Source organism: Dendrobates tinctorius, unplaced genomic scaffold (assembly GCF_039654945.1).
Source record: "Dendrobates tinctorius isolate UK_male_01 unplaced genomic scaffold, ASM3965494v1 ptg000257l, whole genome shotgun sequence".
In the NCBI taxonomy this organism is placed as follows: Eukaryota; Metazoa; Chordata; class Amphibia; order Anura; family Dendrobatidae; genus Dendrobates; species Dendrobates tinctorius.
This window is the reverse complement of record NW_027361924.1, coordinates 11045356-11066399: the sequence shown is the minus strand read 5'-3', so window position 1 is coordinate 11066399 and position 21044 is coordinate 11045356. Positions and strand designations below refer to the sequence as shown.

The following is a 21044-nucleotide window of genomic DNA, read 5'->3' as shown; positions in this document are numbered from 1 at the left end:
TGCAGGGGGGACTAGGGAGACTGCAGGGTGGGCTGCAGGGGGACTAGGGAGACTGTAGGGTGGGCTGCAGGGGGGACTAGGGAGACTGTAGGGTGGGCTGCAGGGGGGACTAGGGAGACTGCAGGGTGGGCTGCAGGGGTGACTAGGGAGACTGCAGGGTGGGCTGCAAGGGGACTAGGGAGACTGCAGGGTGGGCTGCAGGGGTGACTAGGGAGACTGCAGGGTGGGCTGCAGGGGGACTAGGGAGACTGCAGGGTGGGCTGCAGGGGGACTAGGGAGACTGCAGGGTGGGGTGCAGGGTTGACTAGGGAGACTGCGGGGTGGGCTGCAGGGGGACTAGGGAGACTGTAGGGTGGGCTGCAGGGGGACTAGGGAGACTGTAGGGTGGGCTGCAGGGGTGACTAGGGAGACTGCAGGGTGGGCTGCAGGCGTGACTAGGGAGACTGCAGGGTGGGCTGCAGGCGTGACTAGGGAGACTGCAGGGTGGTCTGCAGGGGGGACTAGGGAGACTGCAGGGTGGGCTGCAGGGGGACTCGGGAGACTGCAGGGTGGGCTGCAGGGGTGACTAGGGAGACTGCAGGGGGACTAGGGAGACTGCAGGGTGGGCTGCAGGGGGACTAGGGAGACTGTAGGGTGGGCTGCAGGGGTGACTAGGGAGACTGTAGGGTGGGCTGCAGGGGTGACTAGGGAGACTGCAGGGTGGGCTGCAGGGGTGACTAGGGAGACTGCAGGGTGGGCTGCAGGGGGGACTATGGAGACTGCAGGGGGGACTAGGGTGACTGCAGGGTGGACTGCAGGGGGGACTAGGGTGACTGCAGGGTGGACTACAGGGGGACTAGGGAGACTGCAGGGTGGACTACAGGGGTGACTAGGGAGACTGCATGGTGGGCTGCAGGGGGGACTATGGAGACTGCAGGGGGGACTAGGGAGACTGCAGGGTGGTCTGCAAGGGGGACTAGGGTGACTGCAGGGTGGGCTGCAGGGGGACTAGGGAGACTGCAGGGTGGGCTGCAGGGGGACTAGGGAGACTGCAGGGTGGGCTGCAGGGGTGACTAGGGAGAATGCAGGGGTTACTAGGGAGACTGCAGGGTGAGCTGCAGGGGGACTAGGGAGACTGTAGGGTGGGCTGCAGGGGGGACTAGGGAGACTGCAGGGTGGGCTGCAGGGGGGACTAGGGAGACTGCAGGGTGGGCTGCAGGGGGACTAGGGAGACTGTAGGGTGGGCTGCAGGGGGGACTAGGGAGACTGCAGGGTGGGCTGCAGGGGTGACTAGGGAGACTGCAGGGTGGGCTGCAGGGGTGACTAGGGAGACTGCAGGGGTTACTAGGGAGACTGCAGGGTGAGCTGCAGGGGGACTAGGGAGACTGTAGGGTGGGCTGCAGGGGGACTAGGGAGACTGCAGGGTGGGCTGCAGGGGGGACTAGGGAGACTGCAGGGTGGGCTGCAGGGGGACTAGGGAGACTGCAGGGTGGGCTGCAGGGGGGACTAGGGAGACTGCAGGGTGGTCTGCAGGGGGACTAGGGAGACTGCAGGGTGGGCTGCAGGGGGGACTAGGGAGACTGCAGGGTGGTCTGCAGGGGTGACTAGGGAGACTGCAGGGTGGGCTGCAGGGGGACTAGGGAGACTGCAGGGTGGGCTGCAGGGGGACTAGGGAGACTGCAGGGTGGGCTGCAGGGGGACTAGGAAGACTGCAGGGTGGGGTGCAGGGGTGACTAGGGAGACTGCAGGGTGGGGTGCAGGGGTGACTAGGGAGACTGCAGGGTGGGCTGCAGGGGTGACTAGGGAGACTGCAGGGTGAGCTGCAGGGGTGACTAGGGAGACTGCAGGGTGGTCTGCAGGGGGGACTAGGGAGACTGCAGGGTGGGCTGCAGGGGGACTAGGGAGACTGCAGGGTGGGCTGCAGGGGGACTCAGGAGACTGCAGGGTGGGCTGCAGGGGTGACTAGGGAGACTGCAGGGGTGACTAGGGAGACTGCAGGGTGGGCTGCAGGGGGACTAGGGAGACTGCAGGGTGGGCTGCAGGGGGACTAGGGAGACTGTAGGGTGGGCTGCAGGGGTGACTAGGGAGACTGTAGGGTGGGCTGCAGGGGTGACTAGGGAGACTGCAGGGTGGGCTGCAGGGGTGACTAGGGAGACTGCAGGGTGGTCTGCAGGGGGGACTATGGAGACTGCAGGGTGGTCTGCAGGGGGGACTATGGAGACTGCAGGGTGGTCTGCAGGGGGGACTAGGGTGACTGCAGGGTGGGCTGCAGGGGGACTAGGGAGACTGCAGGGTGGGCTGCAGGGGGACTAGGGAGACTGCAGGGTGGGCTGCAGGGGGACTAGGGAGACTGCAGGGTGGGCTGCAGGGGGACTCGGGAGACTGCAGGGTGGGCTGCAGGGGGACTCGGGAGACTGCAGGGTGGTCTGCAGGGGGGACTAGGGTGATTGCAGGGTGGGCTGCAGGGGGACTAGGGAGACTGCAGGGTGGGCTGCAGGGGAACTAGGGAGACTGCAGGGTGGGCTGCAGGGGGACTCGGGAGACTGCAGGGGGACTAGGGAGACTGCAGGGTGGGCTGCAGGGGTGACTAGGGAGACTGCAGGGGTTACTAGGGAGACTGCAGGGTGGGCTGCAGGGGTGACTAGGGAGACTGCAGGGTGGACTACAGGGGGACTAGGGAGACTGCAGGGTGGGCTGCAAGGGGACTAGGGAGACTGCAGGGTGGGCTGCAGGGGTGACTAGGGAGACTGCAGGGTGGACTACAGGGGGACTAGGGAGACTGCAGGGGAGACTGCAGGGTGGGCTGCAGGAGGACTAGGGAGACTGCAGGGTGGACTACAGGGGGCCTAGGGAGACTGCAGGGTGGGCTGCAGGGATTACTAGGGAGACTGCAGGGGGACTAGGGAGACTGTAGGGTGGGCTGCAGGGGGGACTAGGGAGACTGCAGGGTGGGCTGCAGGGGTGACTAGGGAGACTGCAGGGTGGGCTGCAGGGGTGACTAGGGAGACTGCAGGGTGGGCTGCAGGGGGGACTAGCGAGACTAGGGTGGGCTGCAGGGGGGACTAGGGAGACTGCAGGGTGGGCTGCAGGGGTGACTAGGGAGACTGCAGGGTGGGCTGCAGGGGTTACTAGGGAGACTGCAGGGTGGGCTGCAGGGGGACTAGGGAGACTGCAGGGGTTACTAGGGAGACTGCAGGGTGGGCTGCAGGGGGACTAGGGAGACTGTAGGGTGGGCTGCAGGGGTGACTAGGGAGACTGCAGGGTGGGCTGCAGGGGTGACTGGGGAGACTGCAGGGTGGGCTGCAGGGGGGACTAGGGAGACTGCAGGGTGGGCTGCAGGGGGACTAGGGAGACTGTAGGGTGGGCTGCAGGGGTGACTAGGGAGACTGCAGGGTGGTCTGCAGGGGTGACTAGGGAGACTGCAGGGGGGACTATGGAGACTGCAGGGTGGTCTGCAGGGGGGACTAGGGAGACTGCAGGGTGGGCTGCAGGGGGACTAGGGAGACTGCAGGGTGGGCTGCAGGGATGACTAGGGAGACTGCAGGGTGGGCTGCAGGGGGACTAGGGAGACTGCAGGGTGGGCTGCAGGGGGACTAGGGAGACTGCAGGGGAGACTGCAGGGGTGACTAGGGAGACTGCAGGGTGGGCTGCAGGGGGGACTAGGGAGACTGCAGGGTGGGCTGCAGGGGGGACTAGGGAGACTGCAGGGGAGACTGCAGGAGTGACTAGGGAGACTGCAGGGTGGTCTACAGGGGGACTAGGGAGACTGCAGGGTGGGGGCTATATATATATTTCAAGGCTGATCCTTTACTTTATTGAAGATAAGCAGCATCTGGATAAATCAGGCGCTGCTTCTCTCTGCACCGCTTGGACTGTCCTGATATATACAGTAAATATATCTGGCAAAATGAAGAGACCGCTGCACAATGTTCAGTTTGTCTGATTTTTCCCTTTATATTTTTGAGTAAAGTGTAAATTGCTCTTTTATTCTATAAACTACTGACAACATGTCTCCGAATTTCCAAGGAATAAATTTTGTATTTATTTTCAGAAAATGAGAAATGGTCAAAATAACAAAAAAAATGCAGACCTCAAATAATGCTAAGAAAACAAGTTCATAATCATTTAGACCCAACAATCCTAATGTTTTACCTCAGGAAGAGTTCAGAGATCAGTATTCTGTGGAATCCCCATGATTGTTATTCCCAGCTTTCCTGCGTCTTGGCTGCTTTCCTCCAGTCTCTTTTGGGTGACCTTATGCCGCTCCTGGTACACACATGTCAGCAGTTCTTCTTTGTGTGATGGTTTGTGATGATCCATCTTCCTCTTGGTTACATTCCAGAGGTTTTCATGGGGTTCAGGTCTGGAGATTGGGCGGCCATGACCAGAGGCGTATCTAGGCTTTCTGGCACCCAGGGCAAGAATTTGGTTCGGCGCCCCCCCCCCCCCCCCCCAAGTACATATGCGACTTGCACAGTTAGCCATGTACTCACGAGCCGCTCTCCCTAATGCTCTCAATGTTCAGTAAAAAACTGAAAGCAGGAAGAGAAGCTCGTTGTCACAAGACCATAACTATGAAAATCGCATATGAGTGAAGGGTCTATGTCAGGGGTGGGGAACCTTTATTCTGCCGAGGGCCATTTGGAATTTTATAATAGCGTTCGGGGGTCGCATAAAATTATTAATAATGATGAGCGAGTATACTCATTGCTCGTGTTTTTCCGAGCATGCTCAGGTGTCCTCTGATTATTTTGGCGCGCTCGGAGATTTAGTTTTCGTCGCCTCAGCTGCATGATTTATGGCTGCTGGACAGCCTGAATACATGTGATGATTCCTTAACAAACAGACATTCCTCACATGTATTCAGGCTGTCCAGCAGCCACAAATCATGCAGCTGAGGTGACGAAAACTAAATCTCTGAGGTCCCCAATAGGCAGGTAAATGTCACTGTTAGGCAGCACAGGTCCCCATTAGGTAGGTAACTGTCCCCAATAGGCAGGAAAATGTCCCTAATAGGCAGCACAGGTCCCCAATAGGCAGCACAGGTCCCCATTAGGCAGCATAGGTCCCCAATAGGCAGGAAAATGTCCCCATTAGGCAGCACAGGTCCCCATTAGGCAGCACAGGTCCCCATTAGGCAGCACAGGTCCCCATTAGGCAGCACATACTGACCTGGTGTTGAACACAGTGACTCCTGGATGGCCCCCAGGCCCCGCACCACACACACAGCAGCACACGGTCACCACCGCACGGGTAACCGGGGTGATGAAGAAGGCAGGCCGGGGAGGCAGGCCGCAGACCAGTCCAGCGCAGCTCACACTCTGGCGCGTGGTTACTCGTCCTCTTCATTAGTATCAGTGCGCGGGGGCCGCTGTGGTCCAGCGGGGTGTGCTCAGTCCCCATCAGTGCGTGCACGTGTCAGTGCGCGGTATCCAGCGGGCGGGGCTAGGAAGCAGAGCAAGAGTGCTCCTCTGCTCCTCTGGCTCCTGCAGCAAGGTACCCAATCGTGGCTCTGGAGCGGCTGCGGGCCTGATCAAATGATATGGCGGGCCGTATACGGCCAGCGGGCCGGATGTTCCCCACCCCTGGTCTATGTGATGACTACTGGAACCTGCAGAGCTGAATCCTGACATTGCAGCTTCTGAATTCTCACAGTGAATGCACTGCACACATTTAGGATTCTCCCTTGCCGATGTACAGTCATGTCCGTACAAGCATGTGATTTGTATACTTCTGGCCACATTCCGACTAGACATGCCCGGCCTCGCTCTGTTCATTTTCATTGAGGCCACACATGTCTAGTCAGCATGTGACCGCATGTATGTAAATTACCGGCACGAGAGAATCCTGACAGCGTGCTGTGCACACTGTGAAAATTCAGAAGTCTGCAGTCACATAGAATGTCTGCAGACTCAGCACAAACCTGGACAACCCCTTTAATGTTCCTAACAAATAAAAACATGAGAATAAGTATCACTAATAATATTTACATCCAGGTACCTTATATATGACGTCGTCTCTGCAGTCGGTCTCCTTTTCTTCTTCTTGTCCAGACCCCATGATGAGTTTTCTCATCCACAGCTGTCTCTGCAGACTTCCATCTTCTCCGGTCTTCTGCAGCAAATCTCCACACGATGCCCTTAAAGATAGAAGTGTCATTATAATGCTCCTGAATAAAAATATCTGCAATATACTGTCGCCTCACACTATTCCCCTCCATACTGTCTCCTCATATATTTACCCCCTCACTCTCTATACTGTCTGCTCACACATATCCCCGACTCCCCATACTGTGTCCACATACATTCACCCGTTTGCTCCCCATACTGTCTGCACCGTATCCCCCATACTGTTTCCTCATACATACTCTTCATTTTGTGTCCTCAAATCTCCCCACACACATTAAATCCCCCATCCCTCACACACATTAAATAACCCCACATCCCCACTCCAAATCCCCCCACACACATTAAATTCCCCATCCCCACTCCAAAACCCTCACACACATTAAATAACCTCCCATCCCCACTCCAAATCCCCCCACACATTAAATAACCCCCCATCCCACTCCAAATCCCCCCACACATTAAATAACCCCCCAACCCTACTCCAAATCCCCCCACACATTAAATAACCCCCCAACCCCACTCCAAATCCCAACACACATTAAATAACCCCCCATCCCCACTCCAAATCCCCACACACATTAAATAACCCCCCAACCCCACTCCAAATCCCCCCACACATTAAATAACCCCCCAACCCCACTCCCAAATCCCCCCACACATTAACCCCATCCCCACTCCAAATACCCCCACACATTAAGTATCCCCCATCCCCACTCTTTAACCCCCCACACATTAACCCCCATCCCCACTCATTAACCCCCCACACACATTAACCCCCCCACTCATTAACCCCCATCCCCACTCATTAACCCCCACACATTAACCCCCATCCCCACTCATTAACCCCCACACATTAACCCCCATCCCCACTCATTAACCCCCACACACATTAACCCCCATCCCCACTCATTAATCCCCCCACACACATTAACCCCCATCCCCACTCATTAACCTCCCACACACATTAACCCCCATCCCCACTCATTAACCCCCTCACACACATTAACCCTCCCACAAATTAACCCCCATCCCCTCATTAACCCCCCACACACATTAACCCCCATCCTCACTCATTAACCCCCCATCCCCACTCATTAACCCCCCAAACACATTAACCCCCTTTCCCACTCATTAACCCCCTTCCCTACATTAACACCCCCCATCTTCGGTGTCTTCAGCTCCACAGTGGAGCACACTTACCACCAGCGTTCGCTCTGGGCGCCGGGGAGTGACGTCAGCTGCGTGATCACATGACCTGATCACGCTGCTGATGTCGCTCTGGTCCGGCGGTCAGAGCTTCAGTTGTTCTGGCGTCTGTATAGACGCCAGTACAATTGTTCCCTGGGAGCTGGCACGCGCACCTTCTTTGCGCCAGCTGTCAGCTTGACAGCCGACACAGAGAACCGCCGACTCTCAGGCTGGAGGAGCGGCAGAACACAGCCGCCAGGGAGGACACTGCGGACCGCTGCATTAGGCGGCCCGACTACGCTCCCTGCCAGCTGCGCCCGGGGCAACTGCCCCGGCTGCCGCCTCCTAGATATGCCCCTGGCCATGACAGGGATTTGATGTGGTGGTCCTTCATCCACACATTGATTGACCTAGCCATGTGGCATGGCGCATTGTCCTGCTGGAAAAACCAGTCCTCAGAGTTGGGGAACATTGCCTGAGCAGAAGGAATCAGCTGTTTTTCCAGGATAACCTTGTATGCGGCTTTTTTCTTACGTCCTTCGCAAAGATTAACCTGCCCAATTCCAGCCTTGCTGAAGCATCCCCAGATCATCACCGATCCTCCACCAAATGTCACAGTGGGTGCAACACACTGTGGCTTGTACGCCTCTCCAGGTCTCCGTCTAACCATTAGATGACCAGGTGTGGGCCAAAGCTGAAAATTAGACTCATCAGAGAAGATCACCTTACTCCAGTCCTCTACGGTCCAATCCTTATGGTCTTAGACAAACTTCAGCCTGGCTCTCCTTTGCTTCTCATTGATGAAAGGCTTTTTTCTAGCTTTAGGCTGTGTGCCCACTTTGCACTTTTTAAATGTTTCTGCAGCGCTTTTAGACAAGGTTTTCTGCTGCAGAAACGCTTAAGAAAAGCATCTAATGTAACAGAATGGAAAACGCACATGTTGTGCTAATGGTGCGGAAATGCATAGCGGAAAAAAACGCAGCATGTTCATTCATTGTGCGGAATCGCAAAAACTCATAGGAAAACGCAAAATGCATGTCAAAACGCTTGACAATCGCATAAAAAATGCGTGTCAAAAAGCGCATGCGTTTTCCCTGACAAGGGCATGCATTTCTGCTCAGAAAAAAAACGCTTGAAAAACGCTACGTGGGCACATATCCTTACATGACTTGAGCCCTGCCTCTAGGAGCCTGTTATGAACTGTTCTTGCCGTGCACTTCACCCCAGCTGCAATTTGCCATTCCTTTTGTAGGTCACTTGATGTCATCCTGCGGTTGCTGAGTGACATTTGATGGTCATCCCGGTCAGTGGAGAGTCGTTTTCACCCTCTGCCGGTCTGTAGCTTTGTTGTCCCCAATATCTGCTGTTTGACCTTGTTGTAATGGATTGCAGTCTCAGAAAGTTTAAGGATGTAGGCAACATGACGCTCACTGTATCCCTCTGCTAGTAAAGCCAGAACTGAGCCCTTCTTTTCCTCACTCAAGACTTTTCTTTTCAGCTCCTTTGGCATGGTTAAGATTTATTTTTTCATTCCTATCACTTTTGGGATATTACTAGCACTTGTTTTGCCATCCAGCTTGGCCTATTGCAGGAGGATTGTGAACACCACAGCAGGTTTTTTATACTTTCCTTCGTTAAATAAGATTTGGTTCAGGTGATCACCTAATCAGAAGCACATTAAGTAGAATGAAGTGTACTCTGGTTGGAATTCAACTGACACTGGAATGAAAAGGCTGTCAGACATGGAGAGAAGCGGATTTTATACAACTGTGCAGGGGGCTCTTCATTTTTGCCAGAGCTGTATGTTGTGCTCTGGCTTCATGTGCGGTCCAGTCGGGTTTTATGGCATTTCCTACAATAACTGAGACCCGCAGCAAGAAGGCAAAAAACTACATATCCTCCCTATGTGAGACCGACAAACAGGATGCAGCCGTGTGCGACCAGCAGGCGAGAGAAACACCCTCCACGCCCCACTGCTCTCAGCCCAGCACTCACAGTCTACAGCAACCAGCTCCATACTGGCACACACAGGGTTAATGCTAAATCTTATGTATCTCTGTATACAGGGAGCTCCCCCTAGTGGTGGCTGGTGACAGGATCTTATCGTGTATCTCTGTATACAGGGAGCTCCCCCTAGTGGTGGCTGGTGACAGGATCTTATCGTGTATCTCTGTATACAGGGAGCTCCCCCTAGTGGTGGCTGCAGACAGAATCTTATCATGTATCTCTGTATACAGGGAGCTCCCCCTAGTGGTGGCTGCAGACAGGATCTTATCCTGTATCTCTGTATACAGGGAGCTCCCCCTAGTGGTGACTGCAGACAGGATTTTATCATGTATCTCTGTATACAGGGAGCTCCCCCTAGTGGTGGCTGCAGACAGGATCTTATCATGTATCTCTGTATACAGGGAGCTCCCCCTAGTGGTGGCTGCAGACAGGATCGTATCATGTATCTCTGTATACATGGAGTTCCCCCTAGTGGTGGCTGCAGACAGGATCTTATCCTGTATCTCTGTATACAGGGAGCTCCCCCTAGTGGTGGCTGCAGACAGGATCTTATCCTGTATCTCTGTATACCGGGAGCTCCCTCTAGTGGTGACTGCAGACAGGATCTTATCATGCATCTCTGTATACAGGGAGCTCCCCCTAGTGGTGGCTGTAGACAGGATCTTATCATGTATCTCTGTATACAGGGAGCTCCCCCTAGTGGTGGCTGTAGACAGGATCTTATCATGTATCTCTGTATACAGGGAGCTCCCCCTAGTGGTGAGTGCAGACAGGATCTTATCATGTATCTCTGTATATAGGGAGTTCCCCCTAGTGGTGACTGCAGACAGGATCTTATCATGTATCTCTGTATACAGGGAGCTCCCCCTAGTGGTGACTGCAGACAGAATCATATCATGTATCTCTGTATACAGGGAGCTCCCTATAGTGGTGGCTGAAGACAGGATCTTATCATGTATCTCTGTATACAGGGAGCTCCCCCTAGTGGTCACTGCAGACAGGATCTTATCATGTATCTTTGTATACAGGGAGCTCTCCCTAGTGGTGGCTGCAGACAGGATCTTACCATGTATCTCTGTATACAGGGAGCTCCCCCTAGTGGTGGCTGCAGACAGGATCTTATCATGTATCTCTGTATACAGGGAGCTCCCCCTAGTGGTGACTGCAGACAGGATCTTATCATGTATCTCTATACAGGGAGCTCCTCCTAGTGGTGGCTGCAGACAGGATATTATCATGTATCTCTGTATACAGGGAGCTCCCTCTAGTGGTGGCTGCAGACAGGATATTATCATGTATCTCTGTATACAGGGAGCTCCCCCTAGTGGTGACTGCAGACAAGAAGGATCTCATCATGTATCTCAATATATAGGGAGCCCCCCCTAGTGGTGACAATGTAGTTGATTTAGGTCTCTAAAAATTTGAGCTTTAACTGCTGTAAAGAAGTTTGGTTTTATTAATAATTAAAATAGTTTAAAAAGTCCAGAAATTCACATCTAAATGAAATTACCTCCATAAGAAGTGTATTAATCATTATCAGATTCCTCTGCGGTGGTAAAAAGAAGAATGATCCGGGATCATCTGAGGAGGTTTAGTTCATTGAAGAGAACAGCATCTCCTTACTGTTCATCTGTCGCGGCCTCTTCTTCCTTCTGCTTTATTGTTAGTGGTTTTACACACCGTCAAGTTCTAGTATTACAGGACGCCGTGGAACGGTGCAGGTGGAATCAATAGTCTGGAAATGTTCATGGACTTCAGTTGGATAACGTTGGAGCAAGATCTCTGTGAATTGTGCAAAGATCAATGTGCTGAGCGGGGAGGAGGTGAGCTGTGCAGAGAGGGGAAGGAGGTGAGCTGTGCAGAGATCATTATACATAGAGGGGAAGGAGGTGAGCTGTGCAGAGATCATTGTGCAGAGAGGGGGAAGGAGATGAGCTGTGCAGGGAGGGGAGGTGAACTGTGCAGAGATCACAGAGATGATTGTGCAGAGAGGGGAAGGAGGTGAGCTGTGCAGGGATTATTATACAGAGAGGGGAAGGAGGCGAGCTGTGCAGAGAGTGGGAGGAGGTGAGCTGTGCAGAGATTATTATACAGAGAGGGGAAAGAGGCGAGCTGTGCAGAGATCATTGTGCAGAGAGGGGAAGGAGGTGAGCTGTGCAGAGTGGGAGGAGGTGAGCTGTGCAGAGATCATTGTGCAGAGAGTGGGAGGAGGTGAGCTGTGCAGAGTGGGAGTACGTAGCTGGGACATTGCCTGTTGTGATTGCTGGATCCTGTGCTATCTATATATGTTATATTTTATTGTGACCTCAGCATTGATAACTACCCTATACGCTGACACTTTAGCACTCGGTGACCGGGGTGAGATCTGCAGCTCAGGATTATTATTATCATGTCTTGTTCCTGTTATGCGCCTTGTTCTTTAGATTTGAATAAACTTCCCAGAAGTTCTCGTTTCGTTTTTTGCTGAGAATCTGACACATGAGAGATCTTCACACTTTTACGGACGCCCTTAGTTCTTGCTGCAGCCACATGCGCCCCCGTATGCCGACCCTGCAGGTGCAGCCGCTCCTCCCAGGGGACCCAGTGGTTGAGAATTTTCTGCTCCTGTGACTCTGTGTTTCTGGCTCGCTGAGCGGTGCCATCAGTTACTCACTGTCAGTTCTGGGGCCACCATGCTGCTTCTCCTCGTCCTCTACCTGGGGATCACCTGCTCAGCCGACAATCCAGATTACAGTGGGATTATCACGGTTCCTGCAGAAGGTAAGAAATGTGTCCAAATCTACCAGTGATGATCCCTACAGAAAAGCCCAATACTCGAAGCCTCTTGTCGATCTGTTCCCGTCTCTTTCAGGTTCCACCTTTCTGCCCTGCGGACTTTACTCCTTCGCTCCCGTCCCGCTGGTGCTGAAGCTGCAGATGGAGGAGCGCAGCAACGACTCGTGGCTGGTGCTGGGGATGACTCCCATCATCCTGATGGTAGATACCAACGTCCTGACTGTACGGCTCGCTTCTGACAACACGTCCAGCAATTACTCCTGCAACGTGGACGATGCTCCCCGCGATGCTCACCTGTCAGGTAGGACTCCAGGCGGTAATAATTCCCCTGACCGCCATGGGAAGCGACCTCGGCACAACTACCACCTCTTAAACAGCACCACCACTGCCCTCAGGCTGTGTCTGGTATTGCAGCTCTGCCCCAGTATCGTGAATGGACAACCACCATAAAATCATAAGCAGATCTGTCCAACTACTCAACATAAGCAGCAATAAAGGGCTAGGAGAATTCAAGGAGAGCGTCTTCAGAAGGTGACCAAGTGATTAAATCAGGTTCTCGTGTTATATATATACTAGCTTGGCCCGTGTGAAATTTTTGCACGTTGGTCGTTAGGGGCGCAGGCAATTTCAGAAAAAGCAAGTTGGTCAAATGTAAATGTATTTCATGAGCTGATGAACACAGACAGGTATTTATATATGTAGATTGGTAATACAATAAATTGGTTTGATAAGTAGAGGCCCAAAAAATGTCTTTCGGTTGAGGTGCCACCTGCAGGTCATTGTGTCTTTCTGCAGGTTTATGAAAATTAATGTTTAAATTGTATTTAGTGATAAAATAGTGGATGTGTGGTTTGTTTGGCTCTTTTCTTGCTGAAGGGAAGAAGTTTACCTTTCAAATGGTGTATCATGTGTGTGGTGGGGTGAAGTAATCAGCGAAAAAGCAGTGCATGTTTACAAATGTGTTTGCATATGTGATTCACCTGCAGTGAAGTGTGCAATCCTCCAATTAGGCTAAAATAGGCAGGGCAAGCAGGTCGGCAAGCTGGAAAGCTCCCAGAGCAAATGTTTGGATTTGTTTGTGATGTCTGTAAGAAGCTTTGTGGTAGTGTGCTTTGGGGTAGTTTGGTGCCACCTGCAGGTCATTTTTCCTTACTGCAGGTTTATGAAAATTAATGTTTAAACTGTATTTTGTGATCAAATCGTGGATGTGTGGTTTGTTTGGCTATTTTCTTGCTGAAGGGGGCAAGTTTACCTTTCAAATGGTGTATAATTTGTGTGTGTGGGTGTAGTATGAACGGAGTAATCACTGAAAAATAGTGTTTACAAATAATAGAATAGATATTTAAAATTCGGCAACATTTCCCCTCCAGACCCCTCTGTCCCCTCCAGACTCATTTGTCTTCCTCCAGACCCCTCTGTCCCCTCCAGACTCCTTTGTCTTCCTCCAGACCCCTCTGTCCTCTCCAGACCCCTCTGTCCCCTCCAGACCCCGCTGTCCCCCTCCAGACCCCTCTGTCCCCTCCAGACTCCTCAGTCCCCTCCAGAGCCCTCTGTCTCCTCCAGACTCCTTTGTCTTCCTCCAGATCCCTCTGTACCCTCCAGACCTCTCTGTCCCCACCAGTCCCCTCTGTCCTCCTCCAGATTCCTCTGTCCTCCTCCAGACCCCTCTGTCCCCTCCAGACTCCTCTGTCCCCTCCAGACTCCTCTGTCCCCTCCAGACTCCTCTGTCCCCTCCAGACCCCTCTGTCCTCTCAAGATCCCTCCATCCCCTCCAGACCCCTCTGTCCTCCTCCAGATTCCGCTGTCCTCCTCCAGACTCCTCAGTCCTCCTCCAGACCCCTCTGTCCTCTGCAGATCCCTCTGTCCCCTCCAGACCCCTCTGTCCTCCTCCAGACCCCTCTGTCCTCCAGACTTCTCTGTCCCCTCCAGACTCCTCTGTCCTCTGCAGATCCCTCTGTCCCCTCCAGACCCCTCTGTCCTCCTCCAGACCCCTCTGCCCTCCTCCAGAGCCCTCTGTCCCCTCCAGAGCCCTCTGTCCTCCTCCAGACTCCCCTGTCCCCTCCAGACCCCTCTGTCCTCCTCCAGATTCCTCTGTCCTCCTCCAGACTCCCCTTCCCCTCCAGACCCCTCTGTCCTCCTCCAGACTCCTCTGTCCTTCTCCAGACTCCCCTGTCCCCTCCAGACCCCTCTGTCCTCCTCCAGATTCCTCTGTCCTCCTCCAGACTCCCCTGTCCCCCTCCAGACCCCTCTATCCTCTGCTAGACTCCTCTGTCCTCCTCCAGACTCCTCTGTTCCCTCCAGACACCTCTGTCCTCCTCTAGACTCCTGTCCTCCTCCAGACTCCCCTGTCCCCTCCAGACCCCTATGTCCTCCTCCAGACCCCTCTGTCCTCCTCCAGACTCCTCTGTCCTCCTCCAGACTCCCTTGTCCCCTCCAGACCCCTCTGTCCTCCTCCAGACTCCTCTGTCCTCCTCCAGACTCCTCTGTCCTCCTCCAGACCCCTCTGTAGACCCCTCTGTCCTCCTCCAGACCCCTCTGTCCTCCAGACTCCTCTGTCCCCTCCAGACCCCTCTGTCCTCTGCAGATCCCTCTGTCCCCTCCAGAACCCTCTGTCCTCCTCCAGACCCCTCTGTCCTCCTCCAGACTCCCCTGTCCCCTCCAGACCCCTCTGTCCTCCTCCAGACCCCTCTGTCCTCCTCCAGACCCCTCTGTCCTCCTCCAGATTCCTCTGTCCTCCTCCAGATTCCTTTATCCTCTGGAGACTTCTCTAACGGGGGAAGGGGGGGGACCCTCCATGACAACAGAATGATCGGATGTTGAGCTATTCGTCCTTCTTGCCCCTGACACCGCCTGTCGGGGGAGTTTCGGAGGCCCCCATACACTGCATCTGGTGGGATGCTCCTGCCGATATCTCTGTGCTTGGTGGTCCCTCAGTGTGTGGAGCCTGAAATTAGATTTATTTGATGATATTGGAGCTTCTTATTGTTCTTATTATGGTAAATAAAGTTGTCAGGGCAGTGATGGTGGGCCTAGTGGGGGGCTGTGGTCCATAAGATGTGGGGGTCTTTGGCCCAGTTGCCTGGTGATGACAGCCTCTTCGGTAATGCCGTCGCTTCCATTGTTGATGTCCCGGACTCCTGGCCCCGGCACTTTCTCCTCACCACGACTCTTCCTTCTTCCCCACAGATAACGAGCTGGATGATGTGGTGGAGCAGCGGATCGCCTGCAGCGCCCCGAGGACCTGGACCAGGGTGCAGTGGTCCAAAGGTGACGAGGTGATGGCGATGGTGCACAGAGCGGGGCCTCAGATGAACGTCGAGGTGATCAGGAAAGGGCCATCGATCGTCATCACCTCCACTATTGACCAGGATTCTGGGGGTGACTGCTGCCATAATAGCAGTATGGTAAAGGTGTTAAACGCTACATGCCGGGGATCGCCTCCGCACGGCAACGCGACAGGTGAGATCAGGGGATGGCTGTGGGGGTCTGACCGGAGCACCGTGAGGGAGGCCTGATTTGGTGACTCCCATAAACCATATATATGGGATACAACGGTAGAGACTCCAGCAGCTCGCTGACTTGTGCCTTGTTTCCTCCTGGCAGGATGGCAGCTGTTCCTGAAGGAGCGATACTGGATGATCGTGGCGGTGGCGTCGTCCTCTGCGCTGCTCTGCCTGCTGCTCGCGGGCGGCTTCGTAAGCATAAGACGCAGTGCGTGTCACATTACCCACAAACGTTCTGTCACTTTCTTGTAGAGTTTGTGCTTCAATTCTTCCCCATTTTCCAAGTCTCTGCAGGTTGTCACAATGTCTGCGCTCGCGGGCTTCAAAACCGATCTCCATCGTGCCTTGCTTGCAAAAGTGCAGGGTTCGTTGCAGTGTGTCGGAGCGTTGTCTTGTAACAAGTCTGCGTCAGATGAATGTGATCAGTGTTGTCGCGTATTCTAAGGCCATGTTCACACGGAGGTTTTTCGAGGCGCTTAAAAATGACACGTTTTTTAAGCGCTTTTTTTTTTTATGGAATTTTTGGAAGAATTTTTCATTTCCAGAAAAGTTTTGTTTTGTTATTTTTTTCTGCAGCCTTCTGATTGGACAGCGCCCATTTTGGAGCGGATTCCATCAGATCCCACTTCCCAGAAGTGACCTGAACTTTTATTTTTTTAACATCCCTTCAGGTAAAAAAAAACAACTCAAAACCTTCTCATCTGAACAGAGAAGAGGATTCCCATAGAAATGAATAAGAAGCGTTTTCCAAGAGTTTCTTTTGACGACAATTTGCTTAAAAACAAAACCGCTAAAAAAACCTCAGTGTGAACATCGCCTAAGAAATGCTGTTCAGAATTATGAATGATTTGCTTTTGTGACAACCAATATGGCTGCCAAATTACCCAGAAAAGTTGTCACTCAGCTCTCCTGGGCTCCGACATGACAAATGTGCTTAGTAATGGTGGCGATTCACAAAGAGTCAGATTTACCGCTAAGAACCCAAGGAAATCCGAGTGACCATTATACTCCATGTCTAATTACAGGAAGGAGAGTGAGGAGACGCACCAAGAGCAGGTTAGTGCCCCTGCCACATACAAGACCCCGCATCCATCAGCTGTGCCCCTGCCACATACAAGACCCCGCAGCCATCAGCTGTGCCGCTGCCACATGCAAGACCCCGCATCCATCAGCTGTGCCCCTGCCACATACAAGACCCCGCAGCCATCAGCTGTGCCCCTGCCACGTACGAGACCCCGCAGCCATCAGCTGTGCCCCTGCCACGTACAAGACCCGCAGCCATCAGCTGTGCCCCTGCCATGTACGAGACCCCGCAGCCATCAGCTGTGCCCCTGCCACGTACGAGACCCACAGCTATCAGTTGTGCCCCTGCCACGTACGAGACCCGCAGCCATCAGCTGTGCCCCTGCCACGTACGAGACCCGCAGCCATCAGCTGTGCCGCTGCCACATACAAGACCCCGCAGCCATCAGCTGTGCCCCTGCCACGTACAAGACCCCGCAGCCATCAGCTGTGCCGCTGCCATGTACGAGACCCCGCAGCCATCAGCTGTGCCCCTGCCATGTACGAGACCCTGGAACCATCAGCTGTGCCCCTGCCACATACGAGACCCGCAGCCATCAGCTGTGCCCCTGCCACGTACGAGACCCGCAGCCATCAGCTGTGCCCCTGCCACGTACGAGACCCGCAGCCATCAGCTGTGCCCCTGCCACATACGAGACCCCACAACCATCAGTTGTGCCCCTGCCATGTACGAGACCCCGCAGCCATCAGCTGTGCCCCTGCCACATACAAGACCCCGCAGCCATCAGCTGTGCCCCTGCCACGTACAAGACCCGCAGCCATCAGCTGTGCCCCTGCCACGTACAAGACCCCGCAGCCATCAGCTGTGCCCCTGCCACGTACGAGACCCGCAGCCATCAGCTGTGCCCCTGCCACGTACAAGACCCCGCAGCCATCAGCTGTGCCGCTGCCACGTACGAGACCCACAGCCATCAGCTGTGCCCCTGCCACGTACGAGACCCCGCAGCCATCAGCTGTGCCGCTGCCACGTACGAGACCCCGCAGCCATCAGCTGTGCCCCTGCCACGTACAAGACCCCGCAACCATCAGTTGTGCCCCTGCCACGTACGAGACCTCGCAGCCATCAGCTGTGCCCCTGCCACGTACGAGACCCCGCAGCCATCAGCTGTGCCCCTGCCACATACGAGACCCCGCAGCCATCAGCTGTGCCGCTCCACGTACGAGACCCTGCAGCAATCAACTGTACCCCTGCCACGTACGAGACCCCGCAGCCATCAGCTGTGCCCCTGCCATGTACGAGACCCTGCAGTCATCAGCTGTGCCCCTGCCATGGTCGAGACCCCGCAGCCATCAGCTGTGCCCCTGCCACGTACCAGACCCCGCAGCCATCAGCTGTGCCGCTGCGTCCACCATCTCCAGATCTCTCTTTATTTCCTTTCCCCTGTAATAAAAATCTTGAGCTTCTATTACTGTGTGGGGGCAGGACGGCCACTGTGAGGTGCACCGGACACAGAGGAGGGGGCAACGAATTGTGCCCCTGGTACGGCGCCACCTATGGAACACGTCCTCTCTCTGTGATGTCAGCGGGTTTGTCTATCACCCAGATAGTAACGTTCTCTCCTCATCAGTTTCTTTAAGATAAGCTCCACCGCCAGGAACCTCTACACAGACTCCATCAGCCCCCAGACAGGTACCGCCACAAGCTGGGAGACCCCACATCTGCTCCCAATCCCCCCTCGTTCTCTTCTCCCTTTTTTCCTTCTATATATTTCATGTTTTTTTTTTTTATTTTATTTCTTCTTTTCTTTGCATTTTCCTTTTTTTCTCATCTTGTTTTTCTCCCATTTTTCCTTCTTTGTTTTCTCCTTTTTTATTTCCAGACTTATTTCTTTCCCTTTTTTCCATCTTTATATATTTTCTTCTTTTTTTCTCTTCGTTTTCTTTTTGTATTTTCCTTTTTGATTTTCCTATTTGTTATTCTCCTTTTTATCCTTCTTCATATTTTCCTTTTTTTATTTTCCATCTTCCTCTTTTTCTTCTCTTTTCCTTCCTGACATTTTTTCGTTTTTATTTCTCATCTTCTTTTTCTCCATTTTTTTGCTTCCTTATGTTTTCACTTTTATATTTCCCATCTTGTTTTTATCTTTTTTCTTTCTTTGAATTTTCCTCTTTTTTATTTACCATCTTTCTTTTTCTCCATTTTTCCTTCCTTATATTTTCCCTTTTTTATTACTGATCTTCTTATTCTGCTTTTTACCTTCTTTGTATTTTCCTTTTTTTTCTTGTGTTCGTTTTCTCCTTTTTTCCTTCCTTCCTATTTTTCTTTTTTGTATTTTCCCAGTTTCTATTTCCCATCCTCTTTTTCTTTGTGACTATGAAGATGACACCAACAATACTAATAATTGCCTTCATCTTTTTATTCTTTGTGCCAGCACGATCAGACGTCGCCCACAAGGATCAGGACTTCACCTACCAGAACGTGTCTCCATCTAAAGTTGTTGGTGACGATTGTTATTCGGACAAGAGCTCCTTCCTGTCTCTGGGTGAGTGCGGCGCGGTCTCATTATGTGTCCGGGATCCTGGGTTGCGCTCTAACCCCTGAGCAGAAGGAGATGGGTTACTAAGAGCTCTACAGAGCACCTCACCTCTAGTCTCCTCCTGTCTTGTTCTTGAGGCCTCACCTCTGGTCTCCTCCTGTTCAGTTCTTCAGGCCTCACCTCTGGTCTCCACCTGTCTGGTTCTTCAGGCCTCACCTCTGGTCTTCTCCTGTTCAGTTCTTCAGGCCTCACCTCTGGTCTCCACCTGTCTGGTTCTTCAGGCCTCACCTCTGGTCTTCTCCTGTTCAGTTCTTCAGGCCTCACCTCTGGTCTCCTCCTGCTCAGTTCTTCAGGCCTCACCTCTGGTCTCCTCCTGTTCAGTTCTTCAGGCCTCACCTCTGGTCTCCTCCTGTTCAGTTCTTCAGGCCTCACCTCTGGTCTCCTCCTGCTCAGTTCTTCAGGCCTCACCTCTGGTCTCCTCCTGTTCAGTTCTTCAGGCCTCACCTCTGGTCTCCTCCTGTTCAGTTCTTCAGGCCTCACCTCTGGTCTCCTCCTGTTCAGTTCTTCAGGCCTCACCTCTGGTCTCCTCCTGTTGAGTTCTTCAGGCCTCACCTCTGGTCTCCTCCTGTTGAGTTCTTCAGGCCTCACCTCTGGTCTCCTCCTGTTCAGTTCTTCAGGCCTCACCTCTGGTCTCCTCCTGTTGAGTTTTTCAGGCCTCACTTCTGGTCTCCTCCTGTTCAGTTCTTCAGGCCTCACCTCTGGTCTCCTCCTGTTCAGTTCTTCAGGCCTTTTAGACATTGTCTGCTTCATGCTAAATTGAGCAGATTACGTTAGATAAATGGACATCACAGCTAACAGACGGTTACATAGAAAATGTCATTCTGAGAGCAGTAACATGGGGGTCCTCATTATTGGGTCATTTTCATCATACCAATATGTATAATGTGATTTCAATACATACCTTCTACATATATATATAAGCCTTAATAGTACCCATACCACATACAATCATACCTCCACATGGTGCCCAAATAATAATGCCATCAAGGCCCCTAAAAAAACTGATTTACGATCGCTATAACATTGCAATACAATGCCTAAATAGTAACTCAGGAAAGCTCTAGAGATCCAGGGCAGTGATCTGGTAATAGTAAAGCCTCCGGGGGTCCAGGGCAGTGACCTTGTAATGTTAAAGTTGCGGGGGGGTCCAGGGCAGTGATTTGGTAATGGTAAAGTCGCAGGGGGTCCAGGGCAGTGATTTGGTAATGGAATAGTCGCTGGGGGTCCAGGGCAGTGACCTTGTAATGTTAAAGTTGCGGGGGGTCCAGGGCAGTAATCTGGTAATGGTAAAGTCCCTGGGGGTCCAGGAGTTGCTCTCCATCGTCTGGTTATGAGGGGGTCAGGTAAAAGGGGCTCTCTAGTGGGGCCGAGTGCGGAGTCAGATAAGGAATGACTGATGAGAGACTTGGTGAATGGTGGACAAATGGCAGAGGTCCAGGTGGGAAGAAGGGTGTGCTGCCATGTTCTTGTATCTAATATCCTGCGGGGAAGGCTGAGGGGCTTCTCTGTGCCCCTTCTTGCCCCACCATGACAGTGAAGCACATGCCTCGTACTCCAGGCCCCAGTTGTGTCGTGCTCCCCTCAGTCTCCATCTCTGTTCCATGGGATCCATCCACTCAGTTGTCTCCATGTCTGGGGTCATTTATGAGACCATGGATCCCCTTATCGTCCATTTCTCGGTGTCTCCCCCCAGTATCAGTAACTTGCATTTCATCAGTCATTTGGGCGCCGTCCAGCCCGAACAGTCAGATCAGAAGAGGAAATGACATTTTTTTCTCTTGTTTTTGTGTCACGCTTCCCCAATTTCTTCGCCTCATAAACATTTCTCTGATCGTCTCCAGAGT

At 53.2% G+C, this 21044-nt stretch overlaps 1 protein-coding gene across 8 annotated transcripts in view; it reads left to right on the top strand.

Moving 5' to 3' along the window:
- Positions 1-21044, top strand: part of CD19 (CD19 molecule) — a 29872-nt gene that overhangs the window by 1432 nt on the left and 7396 nt on the right. For 3 of the 8 annotated variants that reach the window (XM_073558678.1, XM_073558680.1, XM_073558673.1), the window contains exons 2-8: positions 11726-12062; positions 12154-12378; positions 15264-15536; positions 15681-15788; positions 16606-16636; positions 18232-18293; positions 19036-19146. In XM_073558678.1, the coding sequence (XP_073414779.1) occupies positions 11975-12062; positions 12154-12378; positions 15264-15536; positions 15681-15788; positions 16606-16636; positions 18232-18293; positions 19036-19146 (898 nt within the window). In that variant the 5' untranslated portion in view covers positions 11726-11974. Of the gene's footprint in view, positions 1-8547; positions 8630-10842; positions 11152-11180; positions 12063-12153; positions 12379-15263; positions 15537-15680; positions 15789-16605; positions 16637-18231; positions 18294-19035; positions 19147-21044 lie in introns of those variants that run through there. The other 5 variants (XM_073558675.1, XM_073558677.1, XM_073558679.1 and 2 more) reach the window with 4 other exon arrangements.